At 42.8% G+C, this 19,803-nt stretch overlaps 1 protein-coding gene across 1 annotated transcript in view; it reads right to left on the reverse strand.

Moving 5' to 3' along the window:
- The window catches only part of LOC133530693 (WD repeat and FYVE domain-containing protein 3), a 48,124-nt gene continuing 28,321 nt past the window's right edge, over positions 1-19,803 (reverse strand). Inside the window, 24 exon segments of the mRNA XM_061868714.1 lie at positions 1-2,756; positions 3,422-3,587; positions 4,563-4,664; positions 5,077-5,240; positions 5,954-6,136; positions 6,459-6,740; positions 6,900-7,161; positions 7,721-7,909; positions 8,851-9,093; positions 10,859-11,112; positions 11,259-11,485; positions 11,766-12,000; positions 12,223-12,350; positions 12,562-12,713; positions 13,546-13,764; positions 15,412-15,561; positions 15,934-16,039; positions 16,128-16,357; positions 17,261-17,462; positions 17,920-18,068; positions 18,481-18,739; positions 19,022-19,206; positions 19,319-19,354; positions 19,356-19,522. Of these exon segments, the coding sequence (XP_061724698.1) occupies positions 3,426-3,587; positions 4,563-4,664; positions 5,077-5,240; positions 5,954-6,136; positions 6,459-6,740; positions 6,900-7,161; positions 7,721-7,909; positions 8,851-9,093; positions 10,859-11,112; positions 11,259-11,485; positions 11,766-12,000; positions 12,223-12,350; positions 12,562-12,713; positions 13,546-13,764; positions 15,412-15,561; positions 15,934-16,039; positions 16,128-16,357; positions 17,261-17,462; positions 17,920-18,068; positions 18,481-18,739; positions 19,022-19,206; positions 19,319-19,354; positions 19,356-19,522 (4,286 nt within the window). The 3' untranslated portion in view covers positions 1-2,756; positions 3,422-3,425.

The following is a 19,803-nucleotide window of genomic DNA, read 5'->3' on the forward strand; positions in this document are numbered from 1 at the left end:
TTATGTTAGTTTGCTGCACCACTTTATTCATTTATACATGAATACATTAGTCAACGCCATAAACTTCAGTGCCTACGTACTACCTAAACAACGTTACTATATATTGTCTGTAAATTATTCTTCTATACAATACAGCCCGCCTACTTCTAATACTCTTACAGTGTTAATTCTAATCGTGTTACTAAATGCGAGACCGTGACTACCGAACTAATATCATTTGACGAAGCTGTTTTTCACGCCAATATCTATTCTCGAATGTCATAACTTTTTACAAGTATAGAAAGCTACCATTGAAACATTAACTATTACGTAAACAATACATATATATGTGTTATTATAGTCTATTACAATTATATATTGACATTTATTTTGCAAGCTATGACATCAGTTATGCAGCTTTATGGTACGGTCACGTCTGAAAATATCGATACGAAAAAAGTGCCAAAAATATGTATACACGACTTTATTGCCCATATATTAAGGTAGTATATACATATTTTTGGCACATTTTTCATATCGATAATTTCAGACTTGACTGTATCTGTATGGCATTTGTAAGTAATGTTACGATGAATACTCTTATAACACTGAATATATTTCACGATAATCCTTGTTTCATGACCTTATACTAAACTAACCCTTTGAACGCCAAACGGCGAAGGAAGATCCCAATTATTTATGCGAAATTGAACTTTACGGAGTCCCGCGTAAGTGCCTATTACATTGGCGAAGCGGACGGCTGTGCCCGTCGTTGGCGCCCTTGGCAAGGCTTTCCGGTAACGTTCACAGCCGTCTGTGGCGGTCAAAGGGTTAAAGTTGTAACAAAATTATCAGGGACAGGAAATTAATTTTAATAAATAAACGCAATCTATTTTTCACTTACGGAATGTTCAAAATGCATGGAGTATAAAATTGCATATTAAGCTAAATTGACTGCTACTCGAGCCTTTCTTTATATAAAGTCCTTATACATTCTGTGATTGTGACTAGACTAATCTAAATGATAACTATAATGAGAAAAATCTTTGTACCTAAGTAGGCAGGTTAGTATTCGGAAGTTCGAACAATAATGGTTCAATCTAGAAGTAATTGGTAGAAATCGTAACCTTTACAGTTTACGTGTTGGAGCAATAACAGAAAACGAATTGCAAAACAACAAGAATAGGGTTTTCGGTAATTTCTTTCATAATAATACGCGTAGAAATTAAAAGTAATAATTATCACAATCGAAGAATGAGCGAGGCTACATGAATAGTTTAAATACTTTACAACGAAGGGAAAACAATCTTAAGACTAATTACATGTATATCATAAAATATTCGACAAACTGTTCTGAGATCTAATAAAAACAATAAATAAAAATATATTTTTTTTACAATATCAATACTAATACTGATTATGATGTATAAGTAATGCGTGAAAAGCACCAAAAGGAAAGTTTATCAATTAATACCAATTAATGTTATAAATTCATGATTGCCATTAGGCAAAAAAAAGCATTACATTAGTAAAAAAATCTAAAACTGGATGATGATAATAAAAATACGATCGATCAGTACATTGTATACATACACATATAACTCTGCTACTAAAGAAAATAACATCAATTTTAATCTTAAATATGTTTTAAAAAAAACTATTATCGCTCTTATCTCCCCGCAGATTTGTGGACTCTAGCAGAATTCAGTTATATTTTTTAAATATCGTTCTAGGTCAAATAAATCCTATGTCTATGAGTATAGCTGTCTAGGAATGATATATATTTGTCGGAATATCTATCACACTTATTATCCGCGAGTTTTTATTGTTATGTAAAAAAAACTCACGCAAAAATAAATATTTAAATAATAACCATTGCCTTCACGTTGGCTGCGGCAATGAATGTGACTCGTAATTAACCATCAGGTCTTTCGGCCCAGAGCCGCAGTGAGCGTGTTAATATAAATTTCTCGAGAGCCAAAATGGTTCACGTACCACTAATTGTCTAAAAAATCCATAATTCATTTAAAATAATAAATAATATTTGACTAGATGGTTGATAAAGTCAGGCATTACGATATTTTTACGCACCTGATTCTAAATCAACTTTAAAAGTGTTTTTTCGTCATAAATCGTGTAAGACTTTTGTTCTTATAAAGTAATGCATTTTTATCTTGTCCCCAGTCCTGCTTAGTTTCAATAAACGTTCATTTAATGGATGATGTCGCTATAAGTGGGCTCGTTCCACTTCTCACAATAGTGCTAGTTGCTAAAACATTAAATCAGTATACGTTTGTGCATTAAATCATGACAATATTAACCAAAAGGTTTAGTTTATCTTTTTAACCCTTTTCCAAGCATAGTACATTATCGACCACGTATGTGGTAAAAGAATTTCTTTAAAATCTTCTAGATTAGTGCAGCTTGGAAAAGGGTTAAATAAACATCTTCAAGATAAACTTAAATTTAGTCAAATATTAAGATGAGGATTTAAAGTATAAAATTTCTTGGCCATTAGTTATGTCTTAAATATATTTTCTAATATAATATAAGTATTTAGTAATAATCTGGTTACACGGCTATAACTTTACTGGGGAGTTAAAATAAATATTTGCCAAAACATTTACACACAAAAACTTTAAATACCACTGTTATCTTATCTACATAGTGCATGTATCATCCAAGCAAATATTGGAATAGGCAGACATTTTACAAAATACTGAATATTCTTTGTTGAGTCACGAAGCTTTCCACAAAAAGTGTGCGGTTTGGAGAACCTAAAACGAGATGAATTTAATAATATTTCAATTTAGTCAAGTAAGGTGGTTCGGGTAATTTCGTATGCCGGATAATTCCGAAAATCGGATGAAAAATCATCCAAAATGCTATCATAATATGAATCCCTTTTCAGAATTATCCGGCGGTTTTCGGCATTCAGAATTACCCGAATAAACCTTACAATTATAATTATGTGTTACCTGTGTTGTAAAATGCATTACGACACAATATTAGGCAGAGTATCAACGATAGCTGTGCGAGGTTGAGGGCACTCCTAAGAGGTAATTTTTCTTAATGAACCAGTCCGATACTTCATACAGCTCTGGTGGATATTTAGCCTTAAATGCAAGGGTGATTATACAAATATAATTTCAAAACGGATCTCTAAATGACAAAAGTGTGTTAGAGATTTTAACCATGCATTCCTGTAGGGCTAAGAAGGTCGGCTCTTTATCATTTGTCACCATGCCTATCACGTTGTAACAAGTATGTAAGTGCGAAAGTGACGGGCATAGTGACAAGCGATAAAAATGGAACCATGCTGCCACTGCCGATGTTATAAGGATATAAGGCGTAAATTGTAGTGCTGATCAGTGCGTGTATCGTATAGTATGAGTTTGCATTGCAATAAGGTTTATGAATTGAACAGTCAGCCGGCACCGACCTGGCTACTGCTTGGCCTGTATGGCGTCGTGGCAGCGCTGGCACACGCGCACGGGCCGCAGCGCGCGCAGGCGCCGCACGGGCGCCTCGTAGCGCGAGCAGCGCCCGCAGAACACCGCGCCGCACTCGCGGCAGTGGTGCCGCCTCTCCAGCGCCGTGAACCGCACCTGTCGGTGTCAAGCTGTCAAGCGCGCCACCGAGCATACTAACACCCAAACATTCATTAGGCGAGCGCGCCGCCGAGGCCGAGGCACTTCTACACTGGCCGGTTTATGCGTGAGGAAATTGCCTCGCGCGTATGCTCGCTCTGTGTCGACCCGCCTATTCATTATTTTTCATCACACTTGCTAGTAAAAGGTGTTATTACACGTAGGCGATGCGGTCCATGCATCTTAAATTTAGACTGCTAAATTTATGCTGTAATGTACGTACGAAATTAGCCAGAATATTTTATTTATTAACTCACAAGTGTGATGAAAAACTGTGTGTACTATACGGGCGGTACAGGAATTAGGAACTCGTGTTAATCAAATCACACTCGTTCGTGAATCGTTGTTTACCGCCCTTAATATACACAAAAATGTGTAATTAGTAAATAATGGGAAATTAGCCGTTCAATAAAGTACTAAAAAATACTTTACACATGGTCGGTTGAGCCATTTTTGAGTTTTCTTTGAAAAACCCTTAATAACAGGTCGTAAGTGCAGCGTAAGCACGCATTTTTACGCGAAATGCAGTTATCTATAAAATCGATAGAATTTAAGTCCCATATTATTAAAGTAAAAACCTTCTTATTTAAATTACCTTTTTTTAAGCGTCCTATATGCTTTTTATTATGTTAATACACGTTGACACTCTTTAATAAAAACCCATTTAGTTCTTAAATCTCACTTGTTTTTTTTTTCTTGGTAATCGTTTTTTAACCACCTAAATGAGTCAATACGGATATTTAGCGGGTGCTTTGAGTATACTCACGTCTTTACTCACCCCTACCCATCTCTAGTAGACGGTGATGACTTCAGACCAAAGCGAAATTTGAAATAGAGGTGTTTTATTAAAGAAAACTTTGTAGCGACGTAAATTTACTACCATCTTTCGTTTTTTTAAAGTAAAAGAAACGAAAGTAATAAAAGCTCTTTTACCTGACATTGTGTGCAGTAAGGTGCGGTGTCGTCGCGAATCCAATGGTCCGCCGGTCCGCCTTTCGTCGCGCTAGACATGTCTGGCGCCGACCAGCGGAATATCTGCCAATAATAGTAATATATTTACTAATTAGTTTTCACTCGAAATGAGAAACATATCATTCTGCAAAAAAAATAGTGATCAAAACATTCATGTGGTTAAATATTGACTACGTGCGAAGTACGAGGACGTGGTGGGGGAAATATAAAATACAACAGCGCACGGAATGGGAAAATGTCAACTATTATGGGATGAAATTTTCAGGCTATTTGCCAATTGTAAACTGTCAGATAACTAATGTGCCCCATACCCGTCACGGAGGCGCTACAGTTTTGCACAGAGCGAATATGTCACTGCTGGTTTAACTCAGTCGGACTAGAGCTGAATCGCGTAGTTTCGCGCACCGCGGTCCCCGAGGAGCAATGAATATGCGTGTGCGGAGAGCTGAGAGCTGAGGACAGGGTTCAGGGTTACCCGGCCGCGGGCGTCGCCGACGGCCAGGCCGCGGCCGGAGCGCGCGGCGGCCACGGCCGTGACGGACGCGGGGCAGGCGTTGTCGCGCCGCTCGTACGCCGTGTGCATCGTCAGCTTGCCGCGGAGGATCAGCCGTCGCTGCCATTTTATGCCCGTTTCGCTTTCTGTACAACAACATAAATACTTCTTTAGTATAATTACCATGAGAAAAAAATCCTAGCTTATATGTATAATACGCTTGGAGGATTTAACAACTCGTGTAGCCTTTAAGAGCTTACCCGTCTGTCGAAAACCTCGGCCAATGGTCATACATATGTATAATTAGAATAGAATTATTTTTATTCGTAAACATAAACAAGACAAATTAAATAATACAACAAAAACAAAGAAAGTGTAAAGTGCCACGAAATGGCCAAATTTCAGCATGTTGCCGGTGGCTTCCAGCGCTGATTTTCCGATGAGACCATCAAGTGAGAGTATGTTTTGTATGGACTGACGTTTATCTGACACATTTGACGTGCCCCCCTCCCGCACACTGTTTTGTACTGAAAATTACAGACAAGGCATCTCCAGTTGTTAAATTCTCCAATTGAATACCAGATATGAGTTTTTAAATTGTATAGTCACAAATATTTTATTGTCAGATGGCAGTCGTTTTTGTAAAAACTAGTGCCTATATTATAGGCCTAGCGGACCTCAGGCTCCGCAAATGAGCCATGGCAAAAAGCCGGGATAACGTGGGCGGGGAGCGTGGCACGGTCGAGCGAGGCTGGCGCCGACACGACAACGAACGAGTCAGACTGGTCCGCTATCCGCCCCGACGCCGCCGGAGACGGCTACGCTTGACAGTCGCTACGGTGATGCACTACAAGCTCACCCGGGTCCAGCCTGGGCTTGGCGCGTTCGGGCGCGGGTGAGGCGGGCGCCGACACGACGACGAACGAGTCAGTCAGGCTGGTGTCAGACTTGCTGGTTCGCAGTCCGCCCTCCGTCTCCGTCGACTGTCCTGGCGCGCTCTCCAGGGAGCCAGAATCGGCCGAATCGCCTATGCTGCCGCCACCTATAAAGTTGTACTTTCTTAACTATCTTGGTTAATTTCGATTAAATAAAAAAAAGTCGATGTATAACATCTTTGTCAGGAAAGTGAAGTGGGTATCTGAACAGACAGCTGGACTTTTGTACAAGGTTTTGTAAAGGCCAGACAGAAAGGCGTGCTAGTAAAAGGATCTACACCTAGTAGTGGATTAATAAGTGGGAGTCCTCAGATTTATAAAAAAAATCCTGTATTTCTCGGTACGCCTAGTTCCTCTCACTACGCGTAAGAGGGTTCTTGGTCCTTGCATACTAGTTTTAGAACCTACTCTTAACATAAATTCACTTACTCTTCCTAAACAGTGGGTTTCCCTTCGATTTCCTGCGCATGACGACGTTGCCCTGCTTCTGCAGTTTCCTGTGTTCCTTCTCCGTCTCGGTGTCCTTATCGTTGTCCTTGTCGTTATCGTAGTCCTTGGCCTCGTCGCACGAGTCCACGGGTTCCTCGCGGTAGGGGGCTTCTTGGTCGCTGCAGGTATCCTTTTCGTCGTGCCGCCGTGCCGATTCCTTGGCACTCGTAGTTTCACACGCGTCTGATAGGGAGCTCTCGGATGCGGATTTGACTAGTTCTCCTAGTGAATTTACAAGATATATTCAAAACATTTGTATTATTTAAATATGCTGCTTCAAAAGTAAAAGAGTTGTAGCCATAATGTCATTACTCTCGTAGGAGTAGCAATCAAGTTAAAGCTGTGTTTAAGTGTCAAACGAAAAGTGAAAATTCAACCAACCGTTATCATTATCTTGCGACAAGCTCATCTGTTTGACTAACTCCTCAACCCTCTTGATGGCCGCTTCAGTCTTGCTCGGCTGGTCTTCGCTCCTCGTCTCTTCGAAGGCAGTCTCACCTTCCGACTTAGCGTCCTCACTCTCTTGCACAGACAACCGGTGTTGTGTCACTTCGATTGAAGTGATGGGTTGTTCTAAGCTGATGGCTTCAGTGCTTTGCGGTTGGTCTTCAACAGTTTCAGGTATGTAGTCAATGGACCACATCTGTGAGAAAAATTTTAGAAAATTTACATATTACTGTTATAATAAACAGGGCCCGTTACTTTTCATGCCTTTGACGAAAATATGACGTAATTTAACGTACAGGTCGATTTTTTTTACCACTACAAATTTAAATAACTGATCTATTGACGCGTAGAAAAATAACTACTTGTTACGTGAAACACGCTGTTAAAAATCAAAATTATGTATTATTTAATGAATCAATGATCTATTATTTAGTTGAGTGACAATAAGACGAAAGCCAGTTAGACGTTTCTGTACTGATTGTCAAGTATATGTATCAGTTAAGTAAAGAGGTTGACAAATGATTAATTATTACGAATATACTAGTTGAAATCATACTCTATGTAGCGTGACGTCATTTTTCTGTCACCGGCATGAAATTTACGGGCCTTGATTATAAAATAAAAACCTTGATTTTAAATTTGAGTACAAGAACCTCAACTTCGGGTTGAACTTTATAATAAAGTCAATCATATTTATTTACTTATTAAAATGTTTTTATCTAGTTATGTCGTTGTCACGTCCTGGCGTCACTCACCCTCACGACGCCGTCGGTGGAGCCGGTGATGATGACGTTGAGCGGGTCCCACTCGCGCGTCTCGCTGAACGCGCAGCACAGGATCTGCTGCGAGCTCTTGGGCCCGCCGCCGGTGTCCACGGACCCGAGCGGCGTGCCGTTGATGTCCCACGCGTAGAGGTAGCTGCCGCTGCACGTTGCTATGTCACCCTGGTACAATGTTGTCGAAAAACTGTTAGCTCATATTCATCTATATGAAAAGTCACTTTACAATAAGAAGCACTGAATTAACACACAACTTAACTGTAGAATTAATCCCTCGACTTCCTTTTGCTAGCCAGAAACCGACATCTTAGGGATAGTTACAGATTTATAAATAAATTCCTTAGCTGATCCGATATCGCATCGGTGGGAAACAAGGAGTTAAAATAAGAGGAGTCCTATTTATTTATTTATTTAAACTTTATTGCACGATATAAAATTGTACAAATGGCGGACTTAATGCCTTAAGGCATTCTCTACCAGTCAACCATTGGGTCAAACAGAAACTTGTAGCTAGTGCAGGATTGTAAACAACGAGAAGGAATATGAAACACCAATCAAGTTATTCTAAACAATATAACAATATTCTATTTATACACTTACACATATAAAAAATAATACCAATATATTTGACGACCAGTTTGGCCTAGTGGATAGTGACCTTGTCTACGAAGCCGATGGTTCCGGGTTCAAATCCTGGTAAGGGCATTTATTCGTGTGATGAGCATGGATATTTGTTCCTGAGTCATGGGTGTTTTCTTTGTATTTAAGTATTTATAAATATTTATATATTATATATATCGTTGCCTAAGTACCGTCAACACAAGCCTTATTGAGCTTACTGTGGGACTTAGTCAATTTGTGTAATAATGTTCTATAATATTTTATTTATTTATATACCTACATATATACACAATATACATACATATATATAAATAAATATATATTAATGTGAGTTTAAATTTACTTATAAGAGTTCAATGACTTTATGATATGATAATGTATGCGCAGTAATTTTTTAATTAATAGTCCATATTAATTAAAAAATTACTGCGCATACATTTAATGTTATTATTATTTTATTCTTTAGTTCCATTTTGAATACTAACCGTTAGATCGTCAATAGCTAGTGCCGACACAGGCGGTGGGGAAGGCATAGTCGGTGAGAGTTGCCTTATAAATGAACCACGCTCGACGTCCCAAACTATAGCCTGGCCGTCGCGACTCCCGCTGACTACCAGGTTGTAGGCGGGACTCGCGGCCAGGCACGTCACGGCTTCCGAGTGCCCGTAGAGGCACACTTTCACTGTCAAGCGCCGCCGCCGGGCCCAGTATTGCCAGACAGTTACCACCTGAAAGGAATTATAGTAGTTTATGTGACTGCTAAATAATGAAAGGCATTAAAATATACGAGTGTGGGTTTAAGAAACGAACGAAGTGAGTTTCTTAATAGGATCACACGAGTGTTTTAATGCCTAATTATGTACAGTTACATACACTATTTTATCTACACACATATTATAAACTTCTATGATATATTCACTAACCCAAATTACAGCCAACGTTGGGGCATCGTTGCTCTCTTGGCGGAACTCGCGGATATGTCGTGGCGTCACCAAAATATTTATATCGCTCATGTTACACGCACCTTTTGCTATAGTTACTTTAAAAACAACAAAACATATTCATTTTATACTAAACTTAAAACGAATTAAAAGATAAACTGTACGTCAAATGGCGGTAAATGAAAACTTTTTCCACGCATGTCACGCATTCGTAGTTTTTTTAAATTCAAAGACAAACTAGAGTCGCCTATTTCCGTATCATTCGATACAAACTAACATGCGACATATGTCAAAATTGTATGCAATTGACATTTAATTTCGAACAAAAAGGTATCTCGATTGATATTAGAATAGAGGGCAAACCGAATTTTGAAGGCATCATAGAGGGTTTATGATATGTGTGTAGATAAAATAGTGTATGTAACTGTACATAATTAGGCATTAAAACACTCGTGTATTTTAATGCCTTTTATTATGTAGCAGTCATATAAACTATTATTTTCTACTCGTCGACTGTAATGGTTGAATTAAGATCTCGTATACCAAACTATAATTGCGTACTTTTATGTATGGGCTCCAAACTCAATTATAAGATTCATCACGATGCGCTGTAGTCAACTATAAATTTTTTTTTTACCAATCACATGCCACCGCGCTCCCATAGAAAATACTAAATGGAAGCGGGGCGGGGCGGAAGTCGCGCGTTTATGTCTTTTGTACTACATTATTGTCTACTGAGATACTTACCATTTTCATGAATTATTTAGGTTTTATGGTAAAAAAAAAACAAATACTTTAGATGACTCGAAGAAAATACAACAGTGATATAATCAAGCTTTTCAATCTCGTACCTTACTTAGGCAACTCAGCAAGCTAACTCAAGCTGGCCATACACACTAGGGTATGCCTGCGCAGTTTTATCAACTGCACAGGCAAAACTGCGCTGGCATACCCTAGTGTGTATGGCCAGCTTCAGCAAGCTTCGTTGCCTAAGGCCGGTACTCGACTGAAACAAGATTGTGATCATGATTGTATAAAATACTGACTACTTTTAATTTAACTTGCCCTGTCAATATGTATATGTTATGTGGGTCAAATCTTGGGAGCTAAATATGGTTTAGGTAGTTCACGATTTCTGACTGAGCTTGAGTTTGCATCCATACATATATAAGCATACATAAATATATCGGATGACAATGCAATATTATGATGACATGGAGCTGATCTGATGAGGGAGACAGGAGGCGGCCATGGGAACTCTGTGATAAAATAATGCAAACTAATTGTGTTTGGGTTTGTTAGAATTATATCAACGAGTATTAGTTGCCTGTGGAAAGAAAAGTACAGTCAACGATAAAAGCTTGTACCAATTTTTTTTTTATAATTTTTCATTGTATCCAAGGCATACACGAGGATACGAATCACCAGGTTAGCTAAATGCATCAAAAGTCAACCCGTGAAATCGACACAAACACAACGTAGTCACCGAATATTCATTGATTGTATAAAATTTTTGGTGGTCACTAAGGGCGGGTCGGGGTGAGTAACTAACCGTGCTCGTGCCCGCAGTGACGATGGTCTTGGCACTCGGACAGACGCAGGTCACGATCTCGCCGCACGCCTGCGCCACGGTCTCGCACACGAACACGGCGCGGTCGTTGTCGTAGTTGCCGACGCGCAGCGAGTGGTCCGCGAACCCCCACGCGACGTATTTGTTGTACGACGGTGGCATTAGGACTTTGTTTTGCTCCACTGCAAGTATGGCTTTGTCGGTGTACAGGATTTGGCCTACTGGGCCTTTTACCTCTGAAAATAAATAAAATAATAGTCTTTATCGAACAGCAGTCGTTTCTCTTTCTTTCTCCTATTTTATAGGATAGGATATAAACTGACTCATAATACTATTCTAATAAGAAGATTATTTGACTCGTCGAAATGTTTCAATTTCATACCTTTAACAGGTTGCAGAGAAGGTCTCAAATTCTCCAAATTATGGAAGAACAACTTCTCAGGCGGCGTGATCCCTTGTGACGGGATGATATTGTTCGGGTCTAATATAGTCGAGCTGCGTTGCGACATCTTTTTACTGGGGTGAGCTTTCTTAAAGAGCTGTTTTGGTATTTGGCCGAAGTTGTTTATGAAGCCGATCGTGGCATTTTTCTTTAGAGGGTCGTCGATACTGTAAGATAATCAATATTAATAGGTATAAAATGAGATTACCCAAATTACACAATATTTACACATTGCTTATCTAATATCTGAAATAAACATAACGCAGTAGAATAAATAATGAGAACACGTACTTATTTCACTTTATGCGATCTTCTACGGGCGTGACGTAAGCACTCGAGTGACAATTGGAAGAAGTGTCAGCGATTTGTAAAGTTTGGACTTTTTTAAAGTTAGATTATAAAATACATTGATAGCACTGAAACGGATAGTAAAGTCGGGTAGCGTACTTGTAAATGTCGACGTTGCCCTCATAGAAGAGGTGGTGGAAGACGTTGTTGGCGTCGACGGCGGGCTGGCCCTGCTGCTTGTAGCCGAACACGAGGTCGATCCAGTGGTGCAGGCGGTGCGACACGTAGTCCGACTCCAGCGCCGCGCGGTGCAGGCGGATGAACTCGCGCGGGCAGCCGCGCGCCCACGGCGGCAGCACCACGTGGCCCAGCGCCACGCCCGACTGCTTCGAGCCTGTGCCCACGGAGCGTTTCATTTTAACCACAATAGACCCAAACATACCAACCGATTGCTCTTAGTTATGACGTCTGTTGCTTTTTTATTTTACGTGTACTAAAATTTACTGGCTGCAGGTGTTGCTCTAGTAGACAATAGTTTGATACTAACTACTTTTTCGTTAAAATTAATTACTTACTCAAACATACATTTCCATCTCCCAATTTTCTAGATACTCACCCAGGTCAAAGTTGTTGGAGTTAAGCAAGAACTCTGGCAAATAGAAGAACTCCGGTATAAGCTCTTTGACGTCGGCCATGTTGTGGCGCGATGCGGAATTCCAAGCCTCCTTCACCGAATGGAACATTCTAAAAACATATAGGTACATATTTTGTGAAATACTCTTAAATTGAGAAAATAAGAAGAAAGATAAAAAATGCTAAGATCTGACTAAAATAGTTATAGCACATTTTTTTTTGCAATTCGATAGGACAACAATCCAACGGCCGACGAGTAGTTCATACTATGTAGTCGTACTATGGCGGTTCTCGTGCGGGTCTTGTCCCGATCATTTGTTACCTGTCCGCGAGATCGAAGTGGCCGCCCTGCAGCCGCAGGAAGTGTTGTGTGAAGGGCTCCATGCGCAGCAGGTACGAGCACACGATCATGGCGGACGAGTAGTGTGTGCCGTAGTGGTACGGCGGCGTCTCGCCGTGCGGGTCGTCCCACTCCTGCCATATCCAAAGTTTGCTTATTAGGTAAATAGAGTTGAATTAAACAATGGGCTGAATGTGTTCACGACTCACGTCTTAAACAGAAAGTTTTATGTTCTTCGGTAGAAAACTTAGCGCATCGCATTGAAATAGCGCACCTACATATATTACAATGCTACAATTTTACAAACTATTACTGCAATAATAAAATAGTATTTTATACAATCGTGATATAATAGAGAGCTTTTCAGTCGAGTACCGTGTTTAGGCAATGAAGCTTGCTGAGTTGCCTAAGTGAAGTATGAGATTGAAAAGCTTGATTATATCACTATTGTATATAATACTTTTTCTACGAGTCATCAAAAATATATTTTTTTTACTATAAAACCTAAATAAGGAATGAAAATTGGTAAGTATCTAAGTATTTAAATAGACAAAAAAAGTATTTCAAAAGACATAAACGCGCAAGTAAAGCGCGGCGGCACGTGATTGTTTTTTTTTATAGTTGACTACAGCGTATCGAAAGAAATTTTAAAGTTAAGTTGCGGAGCCCATACATGAAAAGTACGCAATTATAGTTTGGTATACGAAATCTTAATTCAGCCAATACAGTCGACGAGTAGAAAAAGTAAATTGGGTTATTTTTGCCATTTTTATACCTACACATGTCCAACTTAGCAGTTTGCTTAAACGAACAAATATCCCACAGGACATTGTTTTTCTCGACTTTAAATCAGTCGATTCACGACGGTTACTCTAACATTTCTAAAACATTCTCCAAGTAAGGAATCAATGTAATTATGACGGTTATCCTGATAAGAATACTTTTGAAATTATAGCCTTACAATACCTTGTATCTCTTTCGAAACTGCTCCAGCCTGTCCGGGCTCTGCGCGCCCATGGGCTTGGTGAGGTCGCGGAAGGTGGCCGGGTCGTTGAGGTCAAGCTCCGGCGAGTCGTAGTCTGCGAGGATCCAGGGGAACACGGGGTACTGCATCAGGTCGTTGTACGACCGACCCGCGAGGGTATTCAGGTGCATCAGGTATTGGAAGTTTGAAATTTCGCCTCGCTGTAACAATGTACAAGTATTAAATTGCGTTCTTCTTGGTTACTGTTTTGATTCGAGGCTTTTTTTTTTTATGAGCCGGCCGCGCTGTCCGCCATGTTGGCGCTAGCGCTGTGCCCGGCTGTACACATGCAGTACAACACGCACCAGCCATCGCTGCGTGACGGAGGTGTCGCTGATGAGCGTGGCGAGCAGGCTGGCCGGCTGCTCCACGGCCACGCCGCGTTTCTGCCCCGCCACCGAGCCGGCCGCGCTGTCCGCCATGCCCGTCGCTAGCGCCGTGACCGGCTGTACACCTGCAGTACAACACGTACCAGCCACCGCTGCGTGACGGAGGTGTCACCGATGAGCGTGGCGAGCAAGCTGGCCGGCTGCTCCACGGCCACGCCGCGCTTCTGCCCCGCCACCGAGCCGGCCGCGCTGTCCGCCATGCCCGTCGCTAGCGCCGTGACCGGCTGTACACCTGCAGTACAACACGTACCAGCCACCGCTGCGTGACGGAGGTGTCACCGATGAGCGTGGCGAGCAAGCTGGCCGGCTGCTCCACGGCCACGCCGCGCTTCTGCCCCGCCACCGAGCCGGCCGCGCTGTCCGCCATGCCCGTCGCTAGCGCCGTGACCGGCTGTACACCTGCAGTACAACACGTACCAGCCACCGCTGCGTGACGGAGGTGTCACCGATGAGCGTGGCGAGCAAGCTGGCCGGCTGCTCCACGGCCACGCCGCGCTTCTGCCCCGCCACCGAGCCGGCCGCGCTGTCCGCCATGCCCGTCGCTAGCGCCGTGACCGGCTGTACACCTGCAGTACAACACGTACCAGCCACCGCTGCGTGACGGAGGTGTCACCGATGAGCGTGGCGAGCAAGCTGGCCGGCTGCTCCACGGCCACGCCGCGCTTCTGCCCCGCCACCGAGCCGGCCGCGCTGTCCGCCATGCCCGTCGCTAGCGCCGTGACCGGCTGTACACCTGCAGTACAACACGTACCAGCCACCGCTGCGTGACGGAGGTGTCACCGATGAGCGTGGCGAGCAAGCTGGCCGGCTGCTCCACGGCCACGCCGCGCTTCTGCCCCGCCACCGAGCCGGCCGCGCTGTCCGCCATGCCCGTCGCTAGCGCCGTGACCGGCTGTACACCTGCAGTACAACACGTACCAGCCACCGCTGCGTGACGGAGGTGTCACCAATGAGCGTGGCGAGCAAGCTGGCCGGCTGCTCCACGGCCACGCCGCGCTTCTGCCCCGCCACCGAGCCGGCCGCGCTGTCCGCCATGCCCGTCGCTAGCGCCGTGACCGGCTGTACACCTGCAGTACAACACGTACCAGCCACCGCTGCGTGACGGAGGTGTCACCGATGAGCGTGGCGAGCAAGCTGGCCGGCTGCTCCACGGCCACGCCGCGCTTCTGCCCCGCCACCGAGCCGGCCGCGCTGTCCGCCATGCCCGTCGCTAGCGCCGTGACCGGCTGTACACCTGCAGTACAACACGTACCAGCCACCGCTGCGTGACGGAGGTGTCACCAATGAGCGTGGCGAGCAAGCTGGCCGGCTGCTCCACGGCCACGCCGCGCTTCTGCCCCGCCACCGAGCCGGCCGCGCTGTCCGCCATGCCCGTCGCTAGCGCCGTGACCGGCTGTACACCTGCAGTACAACACGTACCAGCCACCGCTGCGTGACGGAGGTGTCACCGATGAGCGTGGCGAGCAAGCTGGCCGGCTGCTCCACGGCCACGCCGCGCTTCTGCCCCGCCACCGAGCCGGCCGCGCTGTCCGCCATGCCCGTCGCAAGCGCCGTGAACCGGCTGTACACCTGTGTTAGAACAATTATTTCAGTTGGCTGAGCTACCACTTTTACAAATACAAACCGAATATTTGCGGTAAAAAAACGCTATCTTTTAGGGGAAATTCGTCCTCAAAAACCCATGACTCCATTTTTTAAGTATATGCCTTCATATTTTCTACATAATTTACATCAAATTACATATTTCGTTCCTGACATTGCATTATTGTCAACCGTTATGGTAAGGGAATGGAAAAATCATGGGGCATTTTTTTTCTCGTGATAGGATCGGACGAACTCATTTCTGTGTAGAAATAACATAAAAATACGTATGTTAAATAAGGTTCTGTGTACAACCGTAAATGAAATAGCCCATTTAGGAGTGAAAGTTTAGATTCGCACCTTGTTCCGTACTTTCCTAGGAAAGGCGAGAAGATAATTTCGACCGTCACTTGAGAAAACTTCCAACGCTATTGGTTGTAGTAGATATCTTCGTTTGTGTACTTCCCTGTTGAATAAACAGAAGTGAAATAAATAATCCAATACAAACTTATATCAAGTGTTCAATGAAAATTAATGATTAAAACCATAATTACCGTATATCCTCATATAGAAATTTGTTACACTGCCTCTGATTGCTTCTTTGTATTCCTTGACTCGGCAATATGGGCTCATAATCATCAGGACAGCTGTCAAGGTCTCGGATTTCCCTGTTCTTTAGCAGAGTGAAGCCGTCTATGACGTAGCAATGCTCTCTACCGAATAAAAGTAACCCTTCCACCGTGTCGAGACCTTGTATTCTTGCGCAACGGAACATGTGGGTAATCTGAAATTACAACATTAGTAAAATATATGTATGGCCCAGAGTAACTTGTCGGCGCGGAATCGATACTTTTTCTTGATTTGGGATAGTACTGATGTTGCACTGATATCTTACTGACAAGTAACGAAAAGGGCTAAATAACGATATACATATACATATGTATTTAATTATTTGGAATGTCATCGTATAAACCCCTGTATATATTATTGAGAAACAAACAGTCTTAAAATAAACATATGAGCAACTTAGCTAATAGCTATGGATTGATTTCGTTATAGACCTATAGTTTCCTAATTTTAAATTATTCGATGTACAATTGAAAAAATAATAATAGTGTTAACTTATAGCGTACATAACAAAAGCGTAAATTTATATATATATATATATGTAGAGAACTGAGAAAATACTTAAATCACAGGTACCTATTATCAGGTTGCTGCAACTTTTCACCGTTATTTTAGAAAAGAATATACTGCTCTTTTAAAGAGGCCTAATGAATTGCAAAACAAATCTGCGTCCATACATTTTTCATTGTACTGCCTACATGCGCGCCCAATATATGAATGCTGTGCGTATTTCGTTCTGCTGTTAGAAATGCTAAATAATGCCTTACTGCGACAACTACGTTCATTTCTACGGGGGACACGGAAACCAATTTTATGTAATAAGTCGGGGGCATCTACAATATTATTAATAATTTTGAATAAAAATACTAAATCTGTACAGGACCGTCTAAGTGAAAGTGGCTGGATATTATGATGTGTAGCCGAGGAAGCGTAATTTACATAGTTACGACCCACTCGAAATTTTAGGGTATTTTGAATATTAAGGACATTCTAAGATTTTGCAAGAAGACATATTACCGACTTGCAAAATTTCAAGTCTTACTTTATTTTCTTAACTTACTTTCTCGTGATGCTCTAGCAACCTCAGTAGCGTCTGGTTGTCCGGCGGCGGCGATTGCTGTTCGTCTTCGTCCTCATTGTCCGGGCCGTCTTCGTTGCCTTCGGCGGACGTTTGGTTGGTCCCGCGACTTACGACGCCACTGCTGACTAGGTCTGACGGAGAACCGTTTTCGTTCGTCTCGTCTAGAGACGGGTCCCTGTTACTGCAAAACAAGACAAAACTTTGAATATTATACTAATACTATAAATGCTTAAGTAATTATGTCTGTCTGTTACTTCTTCACGCTTAAATTACTGAACCGATGCAGTTGAAACTTGGTATATAAATAGAAACACGGGGAAGGATATAGGATCGTTTTTATCGCGTCATCGGAATCGGATCGGATCATCATTCGACGCAGAGGGCAGGGCTATAACCGCGAAAATCGAAGTTTGTCAATTGCGGGCATTTTTCTCGTGAGAGTAAAAGGGAAAGATCACCGCAATTTGCGAATTTTTGTACTTTAAAGAGAGAAGCTACTTTAAAATAAATGTATCTGGATCATTCTGTTTAGTATTTGTAAATCATCAGTCAGACAGACAGAAGTGTCAAAGTCTCGCACTTTCTTCCGGTTACTCAACAGTCTATTAATACAAAAAAGCATAGAACACATGGTTTACTTGGTAATTTCTTCTTCATATGTTTGTAGATCGGCTGCCTCAATGGCGTCGGTCTCGCCTAAAATGTTGCCGGTGGTCCGCCATTGCTGGTATACCCTGTAGTATTCTTTGCTGTCCAAGCTCTGAGCGACTTTGTATTTTAGTTGTTTCTGAAATAGACGGATTAAATATAAATGTGCGTCTTAGCAAATTTGAACACAAGCATATTCATCAAATTGGAAACATTTAGATAAACAACAGGTTTACCGTTTATAAATGTTATGAAGCTTATATTTATTTATATTAAATACATAGATAATAAACATTTTAAAAAGGGTCACTCACGTATTTTAAGACGAATATTGCTCGAAATGTTTCGCTCCATAACGAAAAGCTTCAACAACCGTTGGCGGACCGACGCTGACTTTTCATTCAAATGCAACGGTCGTAAAAAGCGCCTTATCATGCCCTTTGGATATTATCGATCTCGGATCGAATGTATGAGTTGTGTAGATAAACTTAGTTTCGGCGCAGCGTATTGGGTAGCGATCTTGCAATGATTTCACAAAAATGACAACTTACATTATCGGGATTATCCAGCTCGGGCCTGTAGGGGTAGTGCAGATAGAAGAGATGGTTCCGGCGCAGCATCTTCCTCATGCGGCACGGCCCCTCCGTGGAGTCCAGCGCCCACTTGTGCAGCGGCGAGGCGCGCGGCGGGCCCCACAGGCCGCGCTCGCGCGTCAGCTCGCGCCACGCGCCCGCCCACTCGGCCTGCACGTAGCGCGTCGTGTGCACGCCCGTGTTGGCGGCGGCTTGCAGCTGCACACACCACGCTTGTCTGGAGACAAAACCCTTTTCTCAGATCCCATAATCTTGTCCACACACCCTAATTTATACTATGGGAATTGATGAAAAATGCGTCAACTGACTTACCCACTTACCGATTGCTCCACTCCCGTACTACTCACGGAAATATATGTTCCGATGGTGAGCGAGTAAAAGTCAAAGTCATGTAGTTTAACCTCACGAGACATGGTGGTTTGCAGATAAGCGAGTGCGTGATCGCCCGAGGTCGTATTTTGCGGGGATCCTTTGGAGAGGAGTTTGTTGTGGAGTTTACCTGACGAGTTGGACATGATCCTGCAAGTAAGCAAGAGCATGGTCGCGCGGCGGGTGCGGTCGCAGTTTACCGGAGTCCTCTTTCTTGACCTTGGTGCGCGACGCAAGTCGAGTCAGCCCGCCTGTCACTTTCTGAATCTTCGACTGGATCTGATTGTGTAGCTCCCAAGGCACTCGGTAGACAGCCTGCGGACACAAGATGTAGAAGTCGAAAACAAACGTAAATTTAAATTTAAATAAAATTTTGTCAGGCTTTAGTGAGTAGTGAGGGATGTATCAAACATTAGGCTTAGGTTACCTTCCGTTCGGTGTCGATGTAGTTGATCCACAGCTTTGTGCGCGCCCTCGTTGAGCTGCTCCCGGACCGCGGCCAGGTCGGGCGCGCGCGCGTTGCCGACGGCGGGCACCAAGGTCACCTTGAACACCTCTTCGATGGCCGGCTTCTTGCATGCGTATAGCTCCTCCCACACTCGACGTGCAGCTCCCGCTATCAGATTGAAACCTACGTACAGGGTATAGATGTAAAAATACAAATTACTTATATCGCGGTCATGGATTTGAGATAGAGCGTCATCAAGAAGATTATCTTATGCCTCCTCCCTTTGAGATGCAAGCCAATAACAATTTTTGAGGCTTGGTTACATTTTTTATGCTCTCTAACGATATTGTTTATTGTATGAATAAAATGAGTACGAGTACCACTTTATAAATGAATTCCATTCGTCCACTTATCAGCTCATTGTACATAGGACTAACTACAAGTTGGGCAAACGGACACAGTGC

Source organism: Cydia pomonella, chromosome 2, assembly GCF_033807575.1.
Source record: "Cydia pomonella isolate Wapato2018A chromosome 2, ilCydPomo1, whole genome shotgun sequence".
Classification (NCBI taxonomy): domain Eukaryota; kingdom Metazoa; phylum Arthropoda; class Insecta; order Lepidoptera; family Tortricidae; genus Cydia; species Cydia pomonella.